This window comes from Tilletiopsis washingtonensis, assembly GCF_003144115.1.
Source record: "Tilletiopsis washingtonensis strain MCA 4186 unplaced genomic scaffold FA09scaffold_4, whole genome shotgun sequence".
Taxonomy (NCBI): Eukaryota; Fungi; Basidiomycota; class Exobasidiomycetes; order Entylomatales; genus Tilletiopsis; species Tilletiopsis washingtonensis.
This window is the reverse complement of record NW_020312001.1, coordinates 222845-242250: the sequence shown is the minus strand read 5'-3', so window position 1 is coordinate 242250 and position 19406 is coordinate 222845. Positions and strand designations below refer to the sequence as shown.

At 68.0% G+C, this 19406-nt stretch overlaps 8 protein-coding genes across 8 annotated transcripts; 4 read left to right on the top strand and 4 right to left on the bottom strand.

Moving 5' to 3' along the window:
- Positions 1-158: 158 nt before the first annotated feature.
- On the top strand, positions 159-1875 carry FA09DRAFT_328134 (alpha/beta-hydrolase). The gene is made up of 6 exons (XM_025741655.1): positions 159-635; positions 691-795; positions 846-1059; positions 1118-1285; positions 1338-1591; positions 1655-1875. The coding sequence occupies exons 1-6, from the start codon at positions 313-315 to the stop codon at positions 1722-1724; spliced, it is 1134 nt and encodes a 377-aa protein (XP_025600273.1). The 5' UTR covers positions 159-312; the 3' UTR covers positions 1725-1875.
- Positions 1800-3215, bottom strand: FA09DRAFT_336834 (alpha/beta-hydrolase; the record flags this gene model as incomplete). Its single annotated transcript, XM_025743927.1, has 9 exons — positions 1800-1887; positions 1941-1954; positions 2017-2202; positions 2258-2316; positions 2369-2404; positions 2460-2521; positions 2585-2628; positions 2687-2958; positions 3044-3215. 9 exons carry the CDS (start codon positions 3213-3215, stop codon positions 1800-1802), a joined length of 933 nt encoding a protein of 310 aa, XP_025600272.1.
- Positions 3216-3681: 466 nt separating this feature from the next.
- Positions 3682-5121, bottom strand: FA09DRAFT_358763 (UBC-like protein; the record flags this gene model as incomplete). The annotated part of the gene is made up of 8 exons (XM_025745007.1): positions 3682-4050; positions 4128-4283; positions 4336-4399; positions 4494-4556; positions 4623-4632; positions 4700-4765; positions 4881-5034; positions 5098-5121. The coding sequence occupies 8 exons, from the start codon at positions 5119-5121 to the stop codon at positions 3841-3843; spliced, it is 747 nt and encodes a 248-aa protein (XP_025600271.1). The 3' UTR covers positions 3682-3840.
- A 326-nt stretch (positions 5122-5447) lies between these two features.
- FA09DRAFT_328129 (DUF89-domain-containing protein) lies at positions 5448-8132 on the top strand. The gene is made up of 12 exons (XM_025741654.1): positions 5448-5565; positions 5645-5684; positions 5740-5974; positions 6028-6097; positions 6154-6307; positions 6369-6413; positions 6469-6686; positions 6742-6796; positions 6855-7216; positions 7277-7634; positions 7694-7793; positions 7845-8132. Exons 1-12 carry the CDS (start codon positions 5507-5509, stop codon positions 8054-8056), a joined length of 1908 nt encoding a protein of 635 aa, XP_025600270.1. The 5' UTR covers positions 5448-5506; the 3' UTR covers positions 8057-8132.
- A 136-nt stretch (positions 8133-8268) lies between these two features.
- FA09DRAFT_201176 (beta and beta-prime subunits of DNA dependent RNA-polymerase) lies at positions 8269-13944 on the bottom strand. The gene is made up of 4 exons (XM_025739441.1): positions 13624-13944; positions 12725-13565; positions 12345-12669; positions 8269-12290 (listed from the first exon to the last, which is right to left on the bottom strand). The coding sequence occupies exons 1-4, from the start codon at positions 13753-13755 to the stop codon at positions 8432-8434; spliced, it is 5157 nt and encodes a 1718-aa protein (XP_025600269.1). The 5' UTR covers positions 13756-13944; the 3' UTR covers positions 8269-8431.
- An 835-nt stretch (positions 13945-14779) lies between these two features.
- FA09DRAFT_328128 (hypothetical protein) lies at positions 14780-16591 on the top strand. Its single transcript, XM_025741653.1, has 4 exons — positions 14780-15608; positions 15670-16086; positions 16147-16357; positions 16420-16591. Exons 1-4 carry the CDS (start codon positions 14796-14798, stop codon positions 16455-16457), a joined length of 1479 nt encoding a protein of 492 aa, XP_025600268.1. The 5' UTR covers positions 14780-14795; the 3' UTR covers positions 16458-16591.
- FA09DRAFT_328127 (putative HIS7-glutamine amidotransferase/cyclase) lies at positions 16498-18616 on the bottom strand. The gene is made up of 4 exons (XM_025741652.1): positions 18579-18616; positions 18433-18518; positions 16884-18366; positions 16498-16813 (listed from the first exon to the last, which is right to left on the bottom strand). Exons 1-4 carry the CDS (start codon positions 18607-18609, stop codon positions 16584-16586), a joined length of 1830 nt encoding a protein of 609 aa, XP_025600267.1. The 5' UTR covers positions 18610-18616; the 3' UTR covers positions 16498-16583.
- Positions 18617-18818: 202 nt separating this feature from the next.
- FA09DRAFT_336828 (hypothetical protein) lies at positions 18819-19365 on the top strand (the record flags this gene model as incomplete). The annotated part of the gene is made up of 2 exons (XM_025743926.1): positions 18819-19026; positions 19100-19365. Coding segments are annotated over 2 exons (474 nt in total), but the record flags the coding sequence as incomplete, so codon positions are not given.
- Between the last annotated feature and the right edge of the window lie 41 nt (positions 19366-19406).

The following is a 19406-nucleotide window of genomic DNA, read 5'->3' as shown; positions in this document are numbered from 1 at the left end:
CTGAGCATCAGGCTGTGGCCGCCCGAGCGCATGCAGCGTTCACACATGAGCAAGCGAAGCTGCGGGTTGTCGTCACTCTGACCTGTGACTGCTGGAATGGGGCGAGGCAAGGTAGGTCTGTGCGGTGCCGCTTGAGAACGCGGCCCGAGTGCCGGTGCCGCTATCACGGATGCTGATGCCCCCTGCTGCGCCGCGGCGTGGAGGCGAATCCTAGCTCAGCACCACCAGCACTGCACCGCGCCCCGCCGCACTCTCCGGTCCACCTGCACCTCGCTGCTCTGATCTCCTCGCGAGACTACGGACACGCCCAGCATGGCTGAGATTCCTGTGCCGCTAGGCGCCATCTACCGCGGCGGCAGCGCCGACGCGCTCGCGGCCCTCCGCGCGCGCGAGGAGGCCGCCGGCACCTTTGCGCCCTCCGTCTTCAGTCCCGACACGCTCGCTGAGAAGGGCCTCGTGCGCGTGGCACACAAGCGTGTGCCGGAGGGCAAGAACAAAGAGCCGAGCGCCGATGCGCTGAGCAAGGGCGCGAAGCTGCCGACGGCCGACCCGGGCTTCAATGTGTACTACGAGCGGCACGGCAAGGGCCCGCGCAAGGTGGTGTACATCATGGGCCTGAACAACTCGTGCTTCGGGTGAGCGCTGCTGCAGCGTGTATGCTGGCCGGTGCTTCAGCTGACAGCCGCACAGCTGGCTGAAGCAGGTGGAACACTTCGGCGCCGACGAGCAGTACTCCGTGCTGGTGCTCGACAACCGGGGGTACGGCAACAGCGACACGCCGGCAGGGCCATACTCGTGAGTGGCGCGGCAGAGACGCCGCAGCGCTTCTGCTGACGTCGGTGCAGCACGTCCGAGATGGCGCTCGACGTGCTCGAGCTGTGCGACCACGTTGGCTGGAGCGAGGAGCGGCAGCTCAACGTCGTGGGCGTGAGCATGGGAGGCATGATCGCGCTCGAGATCGCCAAGACTGCACCGCAGCGCGTTGCGAGTCTCTCCCTCATCAGCACGACGAGCGGACAGGGGCGCGGCGAGAAGAACATCCTCACGTCGCTGCCGCCGGTGAGCTGCGCCAAAGAGCGCTCGACGCAGCCTGTTGCTCACTCTTTCTTGCTTGCAGCTGTCCGGCGTCCAGACCATCGCGCGCATCCTCGCCGGACGCATCCTCAATCTCGACTCCGACCAATACCGCGTGGAGCGCGTATGCGACATGCTCTTCCCCGCCTCATGGCTCGCCGAGCGGGATCCGAACGACAGCAGCCGCACAAGGCGAGAGGCCACATGCGAGGTGAGCAGCGGCTCGCGCGTGCAGCGTGAGCGCTTGCTGATGCCCTGTGCAGCTCTTCAAGTGGCGCTTCGCCTTCACTCGGCGCCAGACGCTCGCCGGTGCCTTTGCCCAGCTGCGAGCCGTCGCGACACATCGTGTCTCGTCGGCACAGCTGCGCGAGATCAACGAGCACGTCCCGGCGATGGCCATCCTGACGGGCGACGAGGACAACCTCGTGAACCCGGCGAACTCCGAGTTCCTGCACAAGCACTTGCCCGCGGCCGAGTACCACATCTTCAAGGCCGCAGGGCATGCGCTGCCGATGCAGTGAGTCGAGAGCTTCCTGACAGCCTTGCTGGCGTGCACTGATCTCGCCGCGTCGCTCTTCAGACTCCCGGAGGAGGTCAACGCTGCCCTGGCCAGCAACTTCGAGCGCGCCGCCAAGGCGACGTCCTCCTGACCAGCGCTCGGCAGCGCCAGGCGCCAGTCTATATATCCACCATGTGCATTGCAGTGCGTGCAGCAGCGTCTTCCTCTACAGCTTGGCCGCGCCCGGCGTGCCCTGCTGCTGGAGAAACTCGTCGATCGACTCGCGCCAGTATTTGCCGGGAAGGAAGTCGAACCTGGAGGCGCGGGTCAGCGCTAGGAGGGAGCGAGTCAGGACGACGTGGCTTACCAGAAGTGTCCGATCTGTTGCCGGTGCGACATCGTCAGCAGCGTGCACACATGCACTTGCCGCGCCAGCCACGCACCTGGTCTGTCGGCGTCTGCAGGCGCTTGGCGTGCTTGATGTGCTCCATGAGCACCTCACTCTCGGGATACGCGACCATGCGGTCGCGCAGCCCGTGAATGACGAGCACGGGCAGGCTGCGCGGGATGCGATGCAGCTCCGGCCGCGTGTCGACGTTGGAGATGGCCATGATCTGCAGGCCGATGATCTGCTGCGCGTCAGACTGGCGCCGGCTCGGGCGTAGAGCATGGTGGTGTGCTCACCTCCTGCGGCCGCTTGGTCGCCAGCGAGACGTCCACTCGCCGGCGCACCAGGTCGCGGTCTGCACAGCGCCACGCTCAGCAGTGGTGGCAGACGTAGGCCGCTGCACTCACTGTCTTGCGAAGACTGCAGCCACTCCGGGAAGTACTCTGCGTGGCGCCGCATGAGCCACAGCAGCGCTAGCACGTCCACACCGGAGCTCACGGTACTCCATCAACATCTGCGACATGATGCGCTTGCGCTGGTCCTTTGGCGCCTTGGCAGCTCTGCAGGCGGTGTGCAGTGGGTGAGCATGCCGCTCGCACCCGGTCGAGCGCTACCTCACTCACGCCTCGGCGATCATGTCCGGGTGGAAGTCTCCTCGCGGCAATTTCTAGTAGCCACCTTGTCAGCGCCATGGCCCGAATACCCATGCTGCACATGCGCCTCACGGTCATGGTGCCAGTGAGGATGGCGTGCGCCACATGGATGCCCTCGACGTCAAGCCCGCCCTGCTTGGCCTCCTTGGCCGACGGCAGCGTCAGGAGCACCTGCAGGATGTGGCCGCCCATCGACCAGCCGAGCATGTCGACGGAGCGCCACGCCTTGCCGAGCGAGGCGACGAGGTGGAGCACGTCGAGCGCCATGCCCTCGTGCGAGAGGTCCATGTCCCACTCGGGCGGCGCCAGCGAGGCGCCGATGGCGCGGTGGTCCGAGATGAGCACTGCGGCGCGACATCGTCAGCACGCTTGTGCCGTACATCTGGCACACGTGTCGATTCTCGCCGCCGCCGCTGCCAGCCGACTCACCGGGCCGGCTCACGGCGAGCGCCTCGACGAGCGGCGACCAGTCCTCCATGACGCCGGACATGCCCATGATGAGCACGAGCGGGCGCACCGAGCCCACATGCTCGGGGCCGTGCACGCGGAAGGCGAGCTGGGCGCCGTCGGGCGTCTTGAAGGTCTGCGTGGCGGGCGGCATGCTGCGGCTGAGGTGTGGTGGTGGTCGAGCGAGGAGCTGGGCAGCTCCGGGCCGGCGCGCCAGCCGGCTATATGCGCAGGCCGGCGCCCGCCGCGTGATACCCCGCACTCGCACACAGCTTGGCCGCGGCACGAGCAGGCGGCGGCGGCGGCGGGCACGCAGCATCAGCAACAGCAGCGCTGACAGTGAGGGGCGTTGCGATTCGCAGCAGCACGGCACAGCTGCAGCCAGACAAGGAATGCAGAGGCGCCCCAGGAAGTCGTCCTCTCGCTGCGGCTGTACGGACGACGCCAGACGCAGCATCCAGACACTCAGACTCGCAACGTTGCGGGTCGATTCTGCAGCTGCATGCGCTGACACCCGACTAGACTCGAGCAGCGGCAGCTGCTGCTCTGAGGCACTCAGCACACCCTTCGGCTTCCTCGTGCCGCCGCAGTACGTGCTGTCAGCGTGCCGCTCGAGCCGCCTCGCGAGATATCAGGTGACATTAGAAGGAAACGCAGAAGAACACCGAGGCGAAGGGAGTGGGGATGCGCGTGTGTCGAGAGAGTGGTGGGGGCGCGGACTGTTGCCGTTGCGAGAGAAGAGAAAGAGTGGCGCGCCGCAGCTTCCCATGTCGAGGCGCTCAGGCGAGCAGCCTGGCCAAAAACAGTCCGGCGAGCAGCAAGAGGAGGAGGATGAAGCCCATGCCGCGGCCCGTCGCCATGGCGCCCTGCAGACCGTTGGCGCCGCCCATCTGCGGTGCCGCTGCGCCTCGGGCTGCCGGCGGCGGCAGCACTCGTATTGGTGCTGCGCCAGGCGCAGTCGGCCGAGCGGCGCCGTTCACTGTTCGAGACTGAAGCGTCAGCGTCAGCTTGAACCCCACGTGCGCACACGCCGCTGCTGCCAGTCCACCTCGCTCGCACCACTCACCTTTGCCTCGCTCTTCGTACCCTCGCCCATGTTCGGCAGCTCACGCATCTCCGCCTCTGCGTACTCGGGAAAGACGGAGGCAAACTTCTTGTTCGCAGCGTTGAAGGCGTGCGAGCGAATGGCCAGGGCCTTGCGGTCGGCGGTGGAGGCGTTGATCTGCGAGGAGTGTCAGCGAGAGAAACTAGCAGAGGGCACGGGCGGCACTGACGCTGCCAGTAGTGACTGCCTCGTCGGGCGACTCGGAGACCATGAACGAGAGCAGACCAGTGAGGCTGCAGGGATCCACAAGGCAAAGAGAAATAGAAAGCGCAAGGGCGGTCAGCACGACGTGCGGCGAGCGAGGCAGTAGATGGCGAGGGTACGCACATGGTGGCCACGCTCCAGGCAGGGTTCCACGAGCCGGGGTGGAAGTCAGACATGCTCATGCAGCTGTTGGGTGGGCAGGCGCATCAGCCAGCGTGTTCACTGCACGTCATGCCGCGAGAGATGGCGCACATCTTGGTGTCTGTGAGTGAAGGGGTAATTGGCGTGAGCGGGCAAGGGCTGTAGCAGCAGCGAGCACGACGACGCACCAGGCTTGAAGCGGCCGCTCGGCGTCGACATCTTGATGCCCGGCGGCTTGAAGGGATAGTCGGCCGCTGCGCAGCCGCACGACTTCAGCATCTGCACGAGATGCGCCTCACCGCTCCGCCCAGCTCGTCTTCCACTGAACGCATGCGCCTCGCTCGTGCTCGCCGCCAGCGCACCACTTACGGAAGATAACCTGGCCCCAGTACTCGCCGCCAGCAAAGGGCGTCTCGGGCGGGCCGCGCAGGATGTAGTGCCACTCGAGGATGTTGTCCTCGCGCGGGCGCGCAAAGATGAACGGCGGCGGGTCCTTTGCGATCATCTGCGACTCCTTGGCCAGCTGTGCGGCGAGGAGCAGGCGTGAGCGCAGATGCGGGCAAGGCAAGCGTGCAGCAAGACGCACACGCTTGTTCGACGCCTTGCTCATCGTGGCGGGCGCTGCGACGGCGTGCGAGCGAGAGGAAGCAGCGAGGAGGAGAGCGGCGGCGCAGGAGCGGGGCAGCGCACGTGGGCGATGTGGTGCGGCGAGAGGTGCAGAGGTGTGCAAAGAGAAGTGCTGAGGGCGTGCTGACACGAGTCGTGCAAGAGGGCCGGTGGAGAGAAAGACAGAGAGACACACTCGTTCCGTTGCGGTGGAGGCTCATCTGTGGTGCGCGCTGCACGTGACGCAACGCTCGGACCAGCCCTCCAGAAGCCCCACCGGGTACCTGGAAGTTGCGCCGCTGCTGCAGGGGCCTGTCCTGCCGCCAGCCTCGCCTTGCCAGCGCACCTCTCTTCCCACCACCACCTCCCTCACACCCACGCCCGCCAGCATGCCGACCGACACCTGGACGCCGCCCGTGCCGCTCTGGAGCGCGACGGACAAGCAGTCGTGAGTGGCTCGACCCGGCCTGCGCGCCATGTGCGGCCCGCTGCGACGCTCACCTCCACGCGTCCCTCGCGCGCCGCAGCTTCGCATACGAGAGCACGGCAAAGCGCTGGCCCGAGATCGTGCGTGCCGTGATGCATCCCCGCTGCGCCACGCAAGCTCACCGCCTGTGCACAGCTCGCCGGCGTCATCTCGGCGCTGCACAATGCCGCACACGCCCTCTCCTACTCGCATTCGTCGCAGAGCGACAAGATTGCCGAGGCGTCCGTCATCATCGAGCGCCTCAGCAAGCTCAAGCATGACATGGGCCGCGACCACAAGCTCGAGCCCATTCCCGACGACGGCGGCGCCAGCCCTGCCGGCTACAACGACGTGCTCCAGCAGGAGGGCTGGACCTGGTTCAATGCGCCGTGTGAGTGGCTCCAGAGGCCTCAAGGCGGCGCGCAGCTCACGCAGCGCACCCAGGGCTCTTCGCCGAGTGCTACCTCTACCGCCTGCTGCGCTCCTTCTTTGCGCAGTCGAAGCACTGGCAGACGTGAGTCACGCCGCGCTTCTCCGCTCCTCGTGGCTCAGCTCACGCGCTCCTGGCAGCTACGATCCCTTCTCCTCGCAGAAGCTCTCCGCCTTCCGCTCCTCTGGCTCGGCCATCAACCAGCTCGCCACGACTGTCGAAGAGCTCGTGCACAAGGCAGAGGCTGCCGTCTCGAACGGCGGACGCGCGGCGACGAGCGGCGATGGCTGGCGCGTGAGTGCGCTCCGCTCACCGGCCTAGAGTGACAGTGAGGCTGACGCATTACACCTGTCAGACGATCTTCCACCTTCTCGCACAAGCCTCGCTCTGGGGCAATGCGGTGCGTCTTGTATCATATGTCTTCCTGCCCTGCGCTCACTCATCCTCGGCTCCAGACCGATCTCTCGCTCCTCACCTCGCTCTCGCACGCCGACATCCAGACGCTGCAGTCCGGCGGCCTCTCCGCTGAGGCGCAGGCCGAGCGCGCCCGCTTCATTCTCACAGGCACCGAGTCGCTCGACGAGGCATGGGCCCGCATCGAGAGCGAAGAGAACGGCCGAGTGGACATTGTGCTTGACAATTCGGGCTTCGAGCTGCTCACGGACCTGCTTCTGTGAGTGAAAAGCGCGCATGCTTTGCCTGTGTGGACGCTGAGTCGTGGCACACAGCGCCGACTGGCTGTTGTCGACTGGTCACGTCACGCAGGTCGTCTTCCACCCCAAGGTGAGCAGTGGCAGCAGCAGCCCCCCTCGAGTGCCCTGCTGAAGCTGCGGCCGTGCAGAACATGCCCTGGTTCGTCTCGGACGTGACGCCCGCCGACTTTGCGCACACGCTCGAGGCGCTGCTCTCGCCGACGTTCTTCTCGCCCGCCGCCGCCACGGGCTCGAGCCGTGGCCGCTCCGAGTCGCGGCAGCGCGCCTTCCAGGCATCGCCCGCCGTGCTGTCCGGCGAGGCACGTGCAGCAAAGGGCAGCGGCGCGCTGCAGATGTCCGAGGAGGAGATCGAGGAGCGCAAGAAGCGCGGCGAGAGCCCGCACCCGCGCGGCTCGCGTGGCCTCGTGATGGATGCGCAGGGACGCACGGGCGAGATGGAGAAGCCCAAGGGCTCCATGGGCCTCGCGCTTGACCCCAGCTACTTCCAGAGGTGTGTCTTTCGCCGCTGAATAGCGCGCAGAACGCCGAGCTCACTACTGCTCATGTGCAGCGCACGCTCGAGGACCGTCTCGCCCTCGCGCTCCTACGTCGTCGACGCGTCAGTCACCTCCTTCTCTGCGCTCTACGAGGAGGAGAATGAGGATGCGTCGCGTTCTGGACTGCCCTCGTCGACGTCCGACGGCTCGACGCTGAACACGCTCTCGTCTGCAAGTGCAGGCGGAGCCGACGAGGAGGAGCGCGGCCGCTCGCGCCGGCCCGACATTGGCACGCAGTCGACGCCTATCATGCGTCTGGCGCAGCGGTGGAAGGCGCACGTCGCCGCAGGACGCTTCGTGTGCGCCATCGAGCCGTCGACGCCGCTCGGTGCAGAGGTTGCGGGCGGCGAAGGCTTCTGGTGCAGCCACCACGTGCGTCAAGTGGCTTGGCTGGAAGCAGGAGCATGAAGCTGACACGCACATCCGCGCAGAGCTTCGCCGACCTGCCGACGGCTGCGCCCGAGCTGCTCGCCGAGCTCAAGAAGTCCAAGCTCGTCATCTTCAAGGGCGACCTGAACACGCGCAAGCTGCGTGAGTCTTCTCGGCTTTGCCCTCACTTCAACTTACTGACGCCGGCCTCAGTCTCGGACGCACGCTGGCCGAACAGCACGCCCTTCGCCGTCGCCATGGGTCCGCTCGCGGGCCACTTTGCGACGCTGGTGCTGCGCACGTGCAAGGCCGACGTGTGCGCCGGCCTCACGCAGGAGAAGGAGAAGTGGGTCGAGGCCGAGGACGCCAAGTGGCGCGTCAACGGCAAGTGGGCCATTGTCGTGTACGTCGCGCCGACGAAGTGAGGCGACATCCAGCTGCGGAATGCCAGCCTTCCTGTACTTCGTTGCGCACTCTATCAAGCGATCGATGAAAGGACAGCTGTGTCGGTGGAGGGGCGTGAAAGGAGAGCAGATTGAGTCGAGATGCGAGGCACGCGGAAAGCCGAGCTCAGGCCTGCGAGCGCCTTGTCCGCGGCGCGGCGCCGGCAAGCAGCTGTGAGCTGGGACGCTCCGCTTCGTGGATGGCTATTCGCATTTCGAGCCACACGAGGAGCTAGCTTTACACGAGGCGTGAGATCATATGAGTGAGGTGTGCGTGGTTTTGCGATGGAGAACCGGAAGCGAGAGGGGGGGAATGAGGGCTGGCAGGAAGGAGAGAAGAGCGTCGCGGCGCGGTGCTCATCGCCGGGCACCCGGCGAGTTGGCGCCGTTCTGCCATGCGCTCCGCTCCTGGAAGCGCGAGCGGCGCGCCGGGCTGGCGGCGCCGGTGGGCGCGCCAGGAGCGCCGGGGCTCGTCGGCGAGAAGACTGGGCTGGCGGGACTGTAGGCCTTCGGGCTCGTCGGGTGGTACGCCGGCGACGCCGGGCTGAAGCGCGGGCTCGTGGGGCTGTATGAGGGTGAGGTGGGCGAGTAGGACGGCGACGTCGGGCTGTACGAGGGCGACGTGGGGCTGTAGGAGGGCGACGTGGCCATGGCGCCCATGCGCGGGCTCGACGGCGAGTACGCGGGTGAGGTGGGCGAGAAGGACGGCGACGTCGGGCTCCAGCGCGGCGACGCAGCCATGCCGCCGGCGCCGCGCATCGTCGGCGACGTGGGCGAGAACTGCGGCGACGTCGGGCTGTAGCCGGGCGACGTGAGGCCGGCGCGTCCGCCGGCGCGCGGCGAGAGCGGGCTGTACGACGGACTGGCGGGCGAGAAGCTCGGGCTGCTAGGCGAGAAGTTCGGCGACGTGGCGCCGAAGTGGATGCGCGGAGACGTGGGCGAGTAGCCGGGCGACGTGCCGCCGGCACCGCCGCGCACGTACGGGCTGACGAGGGCGGGCGACGTGGCGTACGCCGGGCTCGCGGGCGAGTAGCCCATCGGGCTCGTCGGCGAATAGCCGAGGCCGGCGCCGGGCGACATGCCGCCCATGGGCGTGCGCATCGGCGTCATGCCCGGCGCGAGGTAGTCGTTGAACTGGTCCTGCGGCAGCGCCATGGGCGAGAAGGCAAAGTTGCCGCCGTCCTGGATCGCATAGCTCTCGCCGTTGGGACTCGACGAGTCGTACGGCGTCATGGAGCCGCCGGGCGTCTTGGAGCCGGTCGGGTCGAGCGCGGCCTGCATCGCCGCCTGCACCGGCATGCGGTAGTCGACGATGACGTCCTTGAGCATCTCGACGTCGAGGCACACCTCGAAGGCACCCGTGCCCATCGGCGCCATCTGGCCGAGCAGCACGTTCTCCGCCACGCCCTTGCAGTCGTCCAGGTTGCCCATCGACGCGGCGTCCATGAGAATCTCGACGGTCTCCTCAAACGTGCAGCGCATCAGCGCGCCCTGGTTCGTACGGTTGATGCCGTGGCGCGTGATGGCCATGAGCTTGCCGCCGGTCGTCATGAGGTCGCAGAGCAGCGCCAGGTGGCGGTAGTTGACGTACGAGCCGTCGAACTCAATCACCGCCTTGGCCTCGCGCAGCACCGAGTTGCGCGCCGCCTCGATGCCGAACGTGCGGTAGATTTCGACGCAGTTATTTGAGATGGTGCGCACCTTGTCGACGCCCTCGACGGCCAGCACCTCGTGCAGGTTGCTGCCGTCGGTGTCGAGCACCCACTCGCGTACCGGCTCCCAGGCGCCCGAGTCGGTGTTGATGCGCTGGTACGTCTTCTCCTGGTGCACGATGAACACCTTGTGGATGCCCTTGACGCCCTTGAGGTTGATGTCGGAGAGCATCTGCGCCGCCAGCTGCCGCAGGAACGCATCCTCCTCGCCAAACGTCTCCTTGTTCGGGTCGTGGTCGACGACACGGATGCGCAGCACGAGGCGCTCGGCGTTGTCCTCCGAGTGCATGACGAAGATGTCGGCGCCGAACATCTGCGACACCTTGGCCGCCACCTCGGCCATGGTGAGCTCGGCGTTGAGCATCTCCTTGCGGCTGAGGATCAGACGCAGCAGCCACGACGACTGGCTCGGCAGCGACGCCTCGACCTCCTCGTCGGGGATGGCAAAGAAGGCCTCGACGAAGTCCTTGTCCTCCTCGATCTGCGTCGCCGACGGGTCGGGGTCGAAGTGGATCTCGACGGCCTCGGTGACGGTGCGCAGCGTCGTGTGCGTCAGGTTGGCCGTGATGGCCTTGGCCGTCTCCTCCGACTGGTTGTACTCGGGCGTGAGGTACACGGTGAGCGAGGGCGTCTTGATGTTCTCGGCGCAGTTGATGATCTCCTTGAGGCGCGGCACGCCGAGCGTGACATTCTTCGACGCGACACCGGCGTAGTGGAACGTGTTGAGCGTCATCTGCGTCGCCGGCTCGCCGATGCTCTGCGCCGCCAGCGTGCCGCACATCTCGCCCGGGTTCACGACGGAGCGCGCAAACTGCTGCTCGATCTCGCCGAGGATCCAGTCGTACGCCTGCGCGTTGATGCGCAGCCGCTCGATGACGTTGCGCGTCGAGAAGTAGGAGCGCACGTGGATCTTGAAGAGCAGCGTGGCGTTGTACTGCGCCTCGACACTGATGCTGTCCGAGCCGCGCACGACGACGAGGCGCTCCAGCACCTCGCGCAGGCCCGTGATGATGGCCGCGGGCGACAGGTCGGACGGCACGCGCGGGTCGATCGCAAAGACCTGCTTGGCATTGACGACGAGGCGGGCGACGTTCATCGGCAGGAAGACGTCGTTGCGGTCCGTCTTGAAGATGCTGGTGCGCAGCAGGCGGCGATCGTCCTCGAGCTGCTCGTACTCCGAGTCGAGCAAGTCCTGCAGCTCCTGCGACCAGTCGGCCAGGCCGGGCGCCAGCGTGCCGTCGCGGAAGCCGCCGTCGGCCTCGGCCAGGTCGACGCGGAACTTGCGCCGGAAGTCGGCGTCGGTGAGCGTGTGCGTGATGAGGTGCTGCCGCTCCACCTGCGCGCCGTCGATGCCGTCCTCGCCGTATGCAAACTGGATGACGGCGTTCGTCGAGTTGCGCACGGTGCCGTCGTAGTGCACCATGACGTCCTCGAGGGCCTTGACGAGGCGGCGCTGGATGTAGCCCGTCTCGGCCGTCTTGACGGCCGTGTCAATGAGACCCTCGCGTCCGGCCATGGCGTGGAAGAAGAACTCCTGCGGCGTCAGGCCACGCAGGTACGAGTTCTCGACGAAGCCGCGCGACTCGGGCGTAAAGTCGTCCTTCGTAAAGTGCGGCAGCGTGCGGTGGCGGAAGCCAAACGGAATGCGCTTGCCCTCGACAGACTGCTGCCCCACGCACGCCGACATCTGCGAGATGTTGATGAACGAGCCCTTGGAGCCGGCGATGACCATCTGCTTGACGTTGTTCCAGTCGGGCAGGTCCGCCTCGGCCTGCGTGCCCACGGTGTCGCGCGCTTTGTTGAGAATCGAGTTGACCTGCGACTCGAACGACTCGCGCAGCGTCATGCCGGGCATCGGCTTGAGCTCGTCGTTCTTGGCGCGCTCGATGAGCTCCGACACGGCCGCCTTGGCGCGGATGATCTCGTCGGTGATCTTCTTGGCCGTCTCGTCGTCGGCGACCGTGTCGCCGATGCCGATGCTGAAGCCGTTGTGCAGCAGCCAGTTGTTGACGAGGCGCTGGATGCCGCCGAAGAAGTCGCGGCAGATCTCCGGGCCGCGCTCGCGGAAGATGATGTGGATCAGCCCGCCGGCGACGGCGCCGACGACCTTCTTGTTGATGACGCCGTAGAGAATCTCGCCGTTTTCGATGTTGACGCCGTCGTCCTTGACGTTGCACGTCGTGGCGTTGGGCGAGGCGCCGGCGACGACGTTGATGCCCTTGGGGATGCACATCGACACGAGCTGCTTGCCGCTCCAGTACGGCTTCGGCTTGAGGATGCACGGCGTCGGCACCACGCCGTCCCAGCCCGTGACCCAGAGGAGCATGTTCTGCACGGCCTCGTAGTCGAGCAGGCAGTCGCGCAGCGTGAACTTGCGCACGCCGCACAGCGTGTCCTGCACGATGCCCATCACCGGCTTGTTGGCCTGCGGCGAGACGATCTGCCGCGGCACCCACGCGATCTGGCTCAGCTCGGCGCGTGTCTCCTCGCTCTGCGGCACGTGCCTGCGGGTGGGAAGTCAGCAAGTGGCCTGGGGTGTCGGCGCATGGGCGACGCACAAGTTCATCTCATCTCCGTCGAAGTCGGCATTGTACGGCGGCGTGACGGAGAGGTTGAGGCGGAAGGTCGAGAAGTCCATCAGCTTGACGCGGTGGCACATCATGCTCATCTTGTGCAGACTCGGCTGGCGGTTGAAGAGGATGAAGTCGCCGTCCTTGAGATGCCGCTCGACGGTCCAGCCGAACTGCAGCGCCATGTCGCCGCGCCGGTTGTACTTCAAGTCGACACGCTCGCCACTGTCGCGGATCACGTAGCGCGCGCCCGGCCACTCGTTGGGGCCGCGCCGCACGAGCTCCTGCAGGTACGAGATGTTGTACGGCGTCACTGCGGGCGCGTGTCAGCCTCGCACATGCAGCGCGGCGCAGCCCGCGCCACTCACCCTTCTCCGGGTAGGTCAAGTTGCGCGCGATGCTCTTCGGCACGCCGACTTGGTCGAGCTCGAGGTTCGGGTCGCCCGTGATGACGGTGCGCGCCGAGAAGTCGACGCGCTTGCCCATCAGGTTGCCACGCAGCCGGCCCTCCTTGCCCTTCAGGCGCGCGCGGATCGCCTTGACGGGCCGGCCCGTCTTCTGCAGCGCCTGCGGCACGCCCGCAATGTCGTTGTCCATGTACGTGGCGCAGTGGAACTGCAGCAGGTCCTCGAACTCGGACACGATGTGCGCCGGCGCGCCCTCGGACTCGAACTTCTTCAGCTGCACCGACGCCTTGATGATGTCGGCCAGCTTGTACGTCAGATCGTCCTCGCCCTTGCCCGCGCCGCCCTCGGCCACGCCGGGCCGCACCGGCGGCGGCGGCACGGGAAAGACGGAGAGGATCATCCACTCGGGGCGCGCGTCGATGGTCGAGAGACCCATGCGCTCAATGTCCTCGTCGCTCATCTTCTTGAGGATCTGCAGCGCCTCGCCGGCCGGCAGCGCCTTCTTCTCGGGCTGCGAGATCTTCGACGACTCGCCACCGCCCTCCTCGTCGTCGCCCTTGCCCTTGCGGTACACCGTGAAGAGCTTCAGGCCCTCCTTGCGGATCAGCGGCTGCGCATGGTTGCAGCCGTGGTGGCCCGCAGGCTCAACGTCGTCCAGCATCGCATTGTCCTCGTCCTTGGGCGCGTCGGGCTCGCACAGCATGATCTTGGAGCAGTGGTCCCACACCAGCTTCTGCCGCCGGCCGCGCAGCTTGGGCCCGCGCGTGCGGTCCATGATCTGCTTGAAGATCGGGTCCGTGTCCTGCCGCCACCCACGCGTCAGGCGCGCTCGCTTCGCACGCATGCCCAGAAGGACTCACCTCGTCGCTCTTCAGCTTGCCGCAGTGAATGCAGATGCACTCGAGGATCTTCTTGACGAGCTTCAGGAAGCCGTTGTGGAAGACGGGCCGCGCGAGCTCGATGTGGCCAAAGTGGCCGGGACAGTCGCTCATGCCCTCGCCGCACGTCTGGCACTTGTAGTTGCGGTCGATGGTGCCCAGGCGCGGGTCCGAGAGGCCGCCGACCTTGTACTTGCCGTTCTCGTCGAGCGTCTCGGGCGAGTCGATCTTGAGCACGGAGATGGCGCGCTGGCGAGACGGAGAGACAATGCGTTTAGCGCTGCCTGCTTGCACCGCTGCGCGTGGCACAGAGGGGCAAGCGAGGGCAGGGGCGCCGCACTCACGATTTCATCAGGACTCATGACGCCAAACTGCACCTCGCGCACGATGCGCTGCTTGGCAGCGCTCTCGGTGAAGCGGCCATGCGCGGCCATGCTGGGCAGTCAAGAGCGCCACGCAGTGCGCAGCAGCAGGCAGGCACGGGGTGAGGCGCTACTGGCAGAGCGCTGCAGCAGCCGAGACGCAGTCAAGCGGACCGGCGTGAGCGCTGGACACGGCCGCAGGACACTCGCAACGGGCGAGGCTCGCGCACTGGACGGTCTGCGACGGCCGCGAGCTCGAGGGCTGGCAGACCTGCGAGACGTGACGCCACGGGAGGCCGAACGCGCAGTCGGACTGCGGGGTCGCCTGAGCCGCGTGCTCCTTGCACAAGGGCGGCTCGCGGCGAGGCGGCGCAGCGCGGACGAGCAGCAGGAGTGTAGGTGGGCGCGACGCAGGGAGGGTGCGCGAGAGGGCGAGGAGCAGAGGGTGCGCCGAGGGATGCTCGAGATGGAGGCCGGGACGACGGCGGACGGGCGCGTGCTGCTGCTGTATGGGCATGTGCGGATGGTGGGGCGCGCGACGAGAAGCCCTGGCGTGCTCCCACGGTCGCGAGAGCGACGGGGCGCAATACCGTCCGTTGACGCGTCTTGCGTGTGACGCGCACCGCCGGCGATGGCGTGCGGCGACTTGATCGATAAGCACGGCGCGCGTCCCTGTGGGGCGGGGCGGGGCGGTGCTGCTGCCATCAGATGGCGGCGGGCAGGGTGCTGATCCGTGAGTCAGCGCTGCGCACCCCACTTCCACCCCACCACCACCATCCTCACACACCCAGCATGGCCACCTCGCTCCTCTCGCGCCGCCTGCGGCTGCCGCGCGCCGGCCTCGTGCGCCACTACGCCGTGCCCATCAACCCCAGCACGTCCGTCGACGCGCTGCTCGGCGTTGCCGCGCCGCCGCCGCCCTCGCTCGCCGCCGCCGCCGGGCTCGACGACGCCGCCGCCTTCCGCTCGCGCGAGCTCATCACCGGCGCATCGCGCCCCTTCAACCCCAACGACCTCTCCTCGCTGCTGCGCCCCAGCGGCAGCGGCAGCAGCGGCCGCTCCTCGTCCGCCGCCGCCGCCTCCACTTCGTCCAGTGGCGCCACGCGCCGGCCGTCGCCGCTGCACGCCATCCCCACGCGCAACCTCGAGCTCGAGGGCGCCTTCATCGCGCCCGAGCCGCCGCTGCCGCCGCCGGCTCTGCCGCGCGAGAAGCCGCATCCGCTCGACCGCAGCGCACCCAACCCGCTCGACGAGCGCATCCTCGCCATTGCGCGCAGCCTGCACGCCGCGCAGGCGCAGCAGCAGCAGCAACAGCAGCAGGGCGACGCACGCGTGCTGCCGCGCCTGCTGGCCGAGATGGAGGAGCACGCGGGGCGTGTGATGGACTTTGAGCTGCGCTACGAGTCGCGCCCCGCCGACGCACGCCGTGTCAAGCCGGCGCAGGCGGCTGCCGACGACGGCGTGCTGCTGGTGGCGTACGTGGCGGGCGTGGACGGCGCACGCGGCCAGGAGCGCATCTCGCTCTGCTCTGGCTTTGGCGTCGAGGGCGGCGAGGCGCTGGCCGACGGGCAGGGTGGAGCGCTGATCGTGACATGCGCGCACACGGTAAGCAGCGCAAGCTGACCTCCACGCTGAGATGGGTGGCTCACGATCCGCTACCCCGCAGCTCCAGAGCGCCCTGCCGCGCACTCCGCTGCACTCCTCCACGAACCACTCGGACGGCGCGTCCGTCGCCTTTGTCCTGACGCGCCGCGGCTCCGTGCTGCCCATCTCGCGCGTGCTCTCTTCGCAAGTCGGCGCCGATCTGCTGCTGCTGCAGCTCGGCGCGCCCGTCGGCGGCGCACCAGACGTCTCTGCCGCGCCGATTCGCACACTGCCCATCTCGCCCTACCCCGCCACGGTCGGCACGCATCTGCACGTCTCGACGTTCACGGCCTTTGAGGCAGACGTCAGCACGGCAGACGACGCGCGCGTGGAGCACGACGAGAAGCGTGCAGAACAGATGCAGCGCCTGCAGGCACGGCGCCGCTGGGGCGAGGCGCGGCTGGTGGAGTACAAGGACCCGATGGGCCAGGAAGCACGGGTGCGTCGCGCGCTGTCCGCCTGCCTCACTCTTTCTCCGCGCTTACAGCTGCACCTGCAGACGGGCACGTATGACGACCTCTCTTCGCTCGACTTCCAGCTGCTGCCCTCGCACGCGCCCACACTGCACACCTCCTTTCCGCCCGCCGGCTCCTCGGGCGGCCCGATCGTCGATGAGGCCGGCGCCGTCGTGGGCGTGACGCGCGGCAGCCGGGCCAGCGTGCTGGACGGCATGCGCGGCTTTGCCACGCCCAGCGAGAGGATATACGAGTGTGAGTGGCGCGCTCTTCCTCTCAATGGCGAGGTGCATCGCTGATCACTATCTCAACGTCAGTCTTCGCGCTGCCGGGCTTGGGCAAGAAGAAGACCTAGACGCACTCTTGCACAGCATCTCACCCACATCGTCGCGCTCCAGCCTCATCCGTTCATCTCCTCCCTGTCTCATCCCGCTTCTCCGCATCTTCCATACCATCGCCCCATCAGCTGAATTCTATCAAGTTACGCCTGCACGCCCGGCACCTTTGCCGCCTCTCCCGCGCCGGCCAGCACCTCTTCCCGCCGCACGGGAAAGCCGGCCTGCTTGAGCGCCGCCTTGACGTCCTCGATGCGCACCTCTTCGCGGTGGAAGACGCCCGCAGCCAGTGCTGCCTCGACAGACGAGGGCGCTGCACCCTCGCGCAGCGGCAGCGGCTCAAAGACATCGAGGAAGTGCTGTGCCTTTCCCGCGCCTGATGTCGCTTCGTCAGCATTGAGAATGAGAAAGGGGGGGGGGGGGGGGCAGAGGAGCGAGGCACTAACCAGAGCTGGCGACGACGGGAATGCCCACGCTTCGCCGCACCAGATCAATGAGCAGGCGGTCGAAGCCGCGGCCCTGGCCGTCCTGGTCGATGGAGTTGAGCAGAATCTCGCCGGCGCCGAGGCGCTGCACGCCGCGCGCCAGCTGCACGACGTCGAGGTCGCGCGTCTCGCGCCCGCCCGAGATCGTCGCCGTGTACCACCACTGCCGGCCCTCGTCGCGCGAGCCCTTGGCACCCTCGACGATGGAGCGCGCGTGCGGGTGCGCGGCAACTTCGGACGCATCGACGTAGACGCGCTTCGGATCGATGGACACGACGACGGCCTGTGCGCCGTACGCTTTGGAGATCTGCTCGATGCCCGTGCTGCCGCTCAGCGCCGAGTCCTTTGCCAGCGCCGGATCGCCTGCCACGCTGGCGCCGGCTGCCTCGAGCAGCTCCAGCACGGCCACGACGGCCTCGGAGCCGATGCTGACCTTGTCTGCGCCGGCGCGGAAGTACGCATCGGCCACCTCCTTTGCGCTGTGCGGCGTGCCGTCGGGATCCACGCTCGCCTTGATGCCGCCGCCGACGGTGAGCGGCACAAAGACGGTCGCCGCCGCGTTTTCCACGACGGCCAGCATCGGCTGGTCGCGCAGCGCCGCGGAGCGGAACGAGGTGATGTTGAGAAAGACGACCTCGTCGGCGCCCTCGGCGTAGTAGCGCTGCGAGAGCGCCACGGGCTTGCCGAGGTTGCGCACGGCGCCCACGCCGCCGCTCGAGGCGCCGGCCGCCTTTTCGCGCACGTCGTAGCTCTCGCCCTTGGTGACGACGAGGTCGCCCTCGTCGTTGCTGCGCACATCCAGACACGCCACGACGCGCTTCGTCAGGCCGTCGGCGGCGGCTGGCGAGGCGGCGTGCTGCGGGTCCACGAGCCAGCGCACCTCCTCCTGTGCCGCCGCCGCGGCGCCGCCCTCCAGCCAGGCACGCAGCACCTCGAGCCCGGCGCGGCCGCTCTTCTCGGGGTGGAACTGCGTGGCAAAGACGTTGTGGCGGCGCACCGAGGAGAGAAAGACCTCGTCGCCGTACTGCGTCGTGGTGAGGGCCCACTCGTGGTGCAGCGCCGGCTCGTACGCGGCGCGGTAGGAGTGCACAAAGTAGAAGTGCGTCTCTTGCTGCTGCTGCTGCGAGCCCGTGGCGGCGGCGGCGGCGGGGATGCCGAAGTGAGCGGCGTCGGAGCGCAGCGGCCGCGCCACGTTCCAGCCCATCTGCGGCACACTCTTGGCGCCTTTGGCGGCGTCGAAGCGCGCCACGCGGCCCGGCACGACGCCGAGGCCGGCGACGCCCGGCGCCTCGTCGCTCGCCTCGAACAGCGCCTGCATGCCGATGCAGATGCCCATGTAGGGGCGCCCCGAGGCAATGTAGGCCGCCAGCGCCTCGGCGTAGCCCGAGGCGCGCAGCGAGGCGAGTGCGGGCCCAAAGGCGCCGACGCCGGGGAAGAGCAGCGCCTGCAGAGAATGCGTGAGCAAGCAGGGCAAGGGCGACAGCGGACGTGCCCACTTGGACACACGCACCGTGGCCTGGTCGAGGTCGCTGGGCGAGGTGACCCAGGCAAAGTCGTGGCCGAGCTTGCGGATTGAGTTTGCGAGGCTGCGCACATCTGGCGGGGGGCGTCAGCGCTGGGCACAGTGGGCAGCGTGGGGGGCAGAGGAGCACGCACTGCCTGCGCCGTAGTCGAGGAGGTAGAGCATGGCTGCGAGGCGAGGGAGAGGAGGTGAGGGCGAGAGGGGCAGAGATGCGAATGGGCGAGTCACTCACCAAGCCCAAGCCTCGCCTCGAGAAGCTCGGCGTTTCCGGCGCGCGCGGGACTCGGGAGTGAGAGGCGTGTGTGCGCCATGCCGCCTCGTCCTTCTCGCCCTCACCGTCGCTCCACTCCCTCTCGCTCTCTCCCCTCGACGCAATGGCCGACGCAGGCTTCACCTACGTGCCGCTGCGCTCCGCACGCCGCAAGCGCAGGCCCGGCGCCGCCGCCGCCGCCGCTGCTGCTGCCGCTGCTGAGCCCGCCGACGCCGCGGCGGCAGCGGCGGCGCAGCTGGCGCGCCGCCGCGCCATCGTGCTCGGCAAGCGCCGCCTGCTGGACGAGGCGCCGCTCGGCGAGGCGCTGCGCGGTGAGTGGTGTGTTGGGCCCTGTGCCTTGGTAGGGCAGGAGTCGGGGGCCGTAACTGACCTGCGCACACACAGCTTGTCTGCGCACGCACCTCGGCTTGGTGGCGCCCAGCGACGAGGCAGGCGACGTCGAGGCGCTGGCGGCGCAGCTGGGCGCGCTGCGCACGCAGCCGGCGGCGAGCACGATGCCGGCTGCGCTGCTGCCCGCCCCCACCACCACCACCACCACGCCTCCTCCAACGCCGCCGCGCCGCATCCTGCATCTCGGCCTCGGCCGCGTCGCGGATGCGCGCGTGCCGCAGGTGCAGCTGGCGCTGCTGCTCGTCGTGCGCGACCTGCTCGTGCGTGTGTGTGTTGCGCGCCCCCCTTTCGCTGCAAACCC

Excerpts from the sequence above, each read along its gene's own strand:
- FA09DRAFT_328134 (XM_025741655.1), top strand. The coding sequence starts at position 313 with ATGGCTGAGATTCCTGTGCCGCTAGGCGCCATCTACCGCGGCGGCAGC. Across the intron at positions 796-845 it reads ACGCCGGCAGGGCCATACTC|CACGTCCGAGATGGCGCTCG; the intron begins GTGAGTGGCGCG and ends ACGTCGGTGCAG. Across the intron at positions 1,592-1,654 it reads GGGCATGCGCTGCCGATGCA|ACTCCCGGAGGAGGTCAACG; the intron begins GTGAGTCGAGAG and ends GTCGCTCTTCAG.
- FA09DRAFT_328129 (XM_025741654.1), top strand. The coding sequence starts at position 5,507 with ATGCCGACCGACACCTGGACGCCGCCCGTGCCGCTCTGGAGCGCGACG. Across the intron at positions 5,975-6,027 it reads GACCTGGTTCAATGCGCCGT|GGCTCTTCGCCGAGTGCTAC; the intron begins GTGAGTGGCTCC and ends CAGCGCACCCAG. Across the intron at positions 6,797-6,854 it reads AGGTCGTCTTCCACCCCAAG|AACATGCCCTGGTTCGTCTC; the intron begins GTGAGCAGTGGC and ends GCGGCCGTGCAG.
- FA09DRAFT_201176 (XM_025739441.1), bottom strand. The coding sequence starts at position 13,755 with ATGAGCGACTGTCCCGGCCACTTTGGCCACATCGAGCTCGCGCGGCCC. Across the intron at positions 12,670-12,724 it reads CTTGACCTACCCGGAGAAGG|TGACGCCGTACAACATCTCG; the intron begins GTGAGTGGCGCG and ends ACGCGCCCGCAG. Across the intron at positions 12,291-12,344 it reads GACGGAGATGAGATGAACTT|GCACGTGCCGCAGAGCGAGG; the intron begins GTGCGTCGCCCA and ends TCCCACCCGCAG.
- FA09DRAFT_328128 (XM_025741653.1), top strand. The coding sequence starts at position 14,796 with ATGGCCACCTCGCTCCTCTCGCGCCGCCTGCGGCTGCCGCGCGCCGGC. Across the intron at positions 16,087-16,146 it reads CGATGGGCCAGGAAGCACGG|ACGGGCACGTATGACGACCT; the intron begins GTGCGTCGCGCG and ends CTGCACCTGCAG. Across the intron at positions 16,358-16,419 it reads CAGCGAGAGGATATACGAGT|TCTTCGCGCTGCCGGGCTTG; the intron begins GTGAGTGGCGCG and ends TCTCAACGTCAG.
- FA09DRAFT_328127 (XM_025741652.1), bottom strand. The coding sequence starts at position 18,609 with ATGCTCTACCTCCTCGACTACGGCGCAGGCA. Across the intron at positions 18,367-18,432 it reads GCGACCTCGACCAGGCCACG|GCGCTGCTCTTCCCCGGCGT; the intron begins GTGCGTGTGTCC and ends CATTCTCTGCAG. Across the intron at positions 16,814-16,883 it reads TCCCGTCGTCGCCAGCTCTG|GCGCGGGAAAGGCACAGCAC; the intron begins GTTAGTGCCTCG and ends AAGCGACATCAG.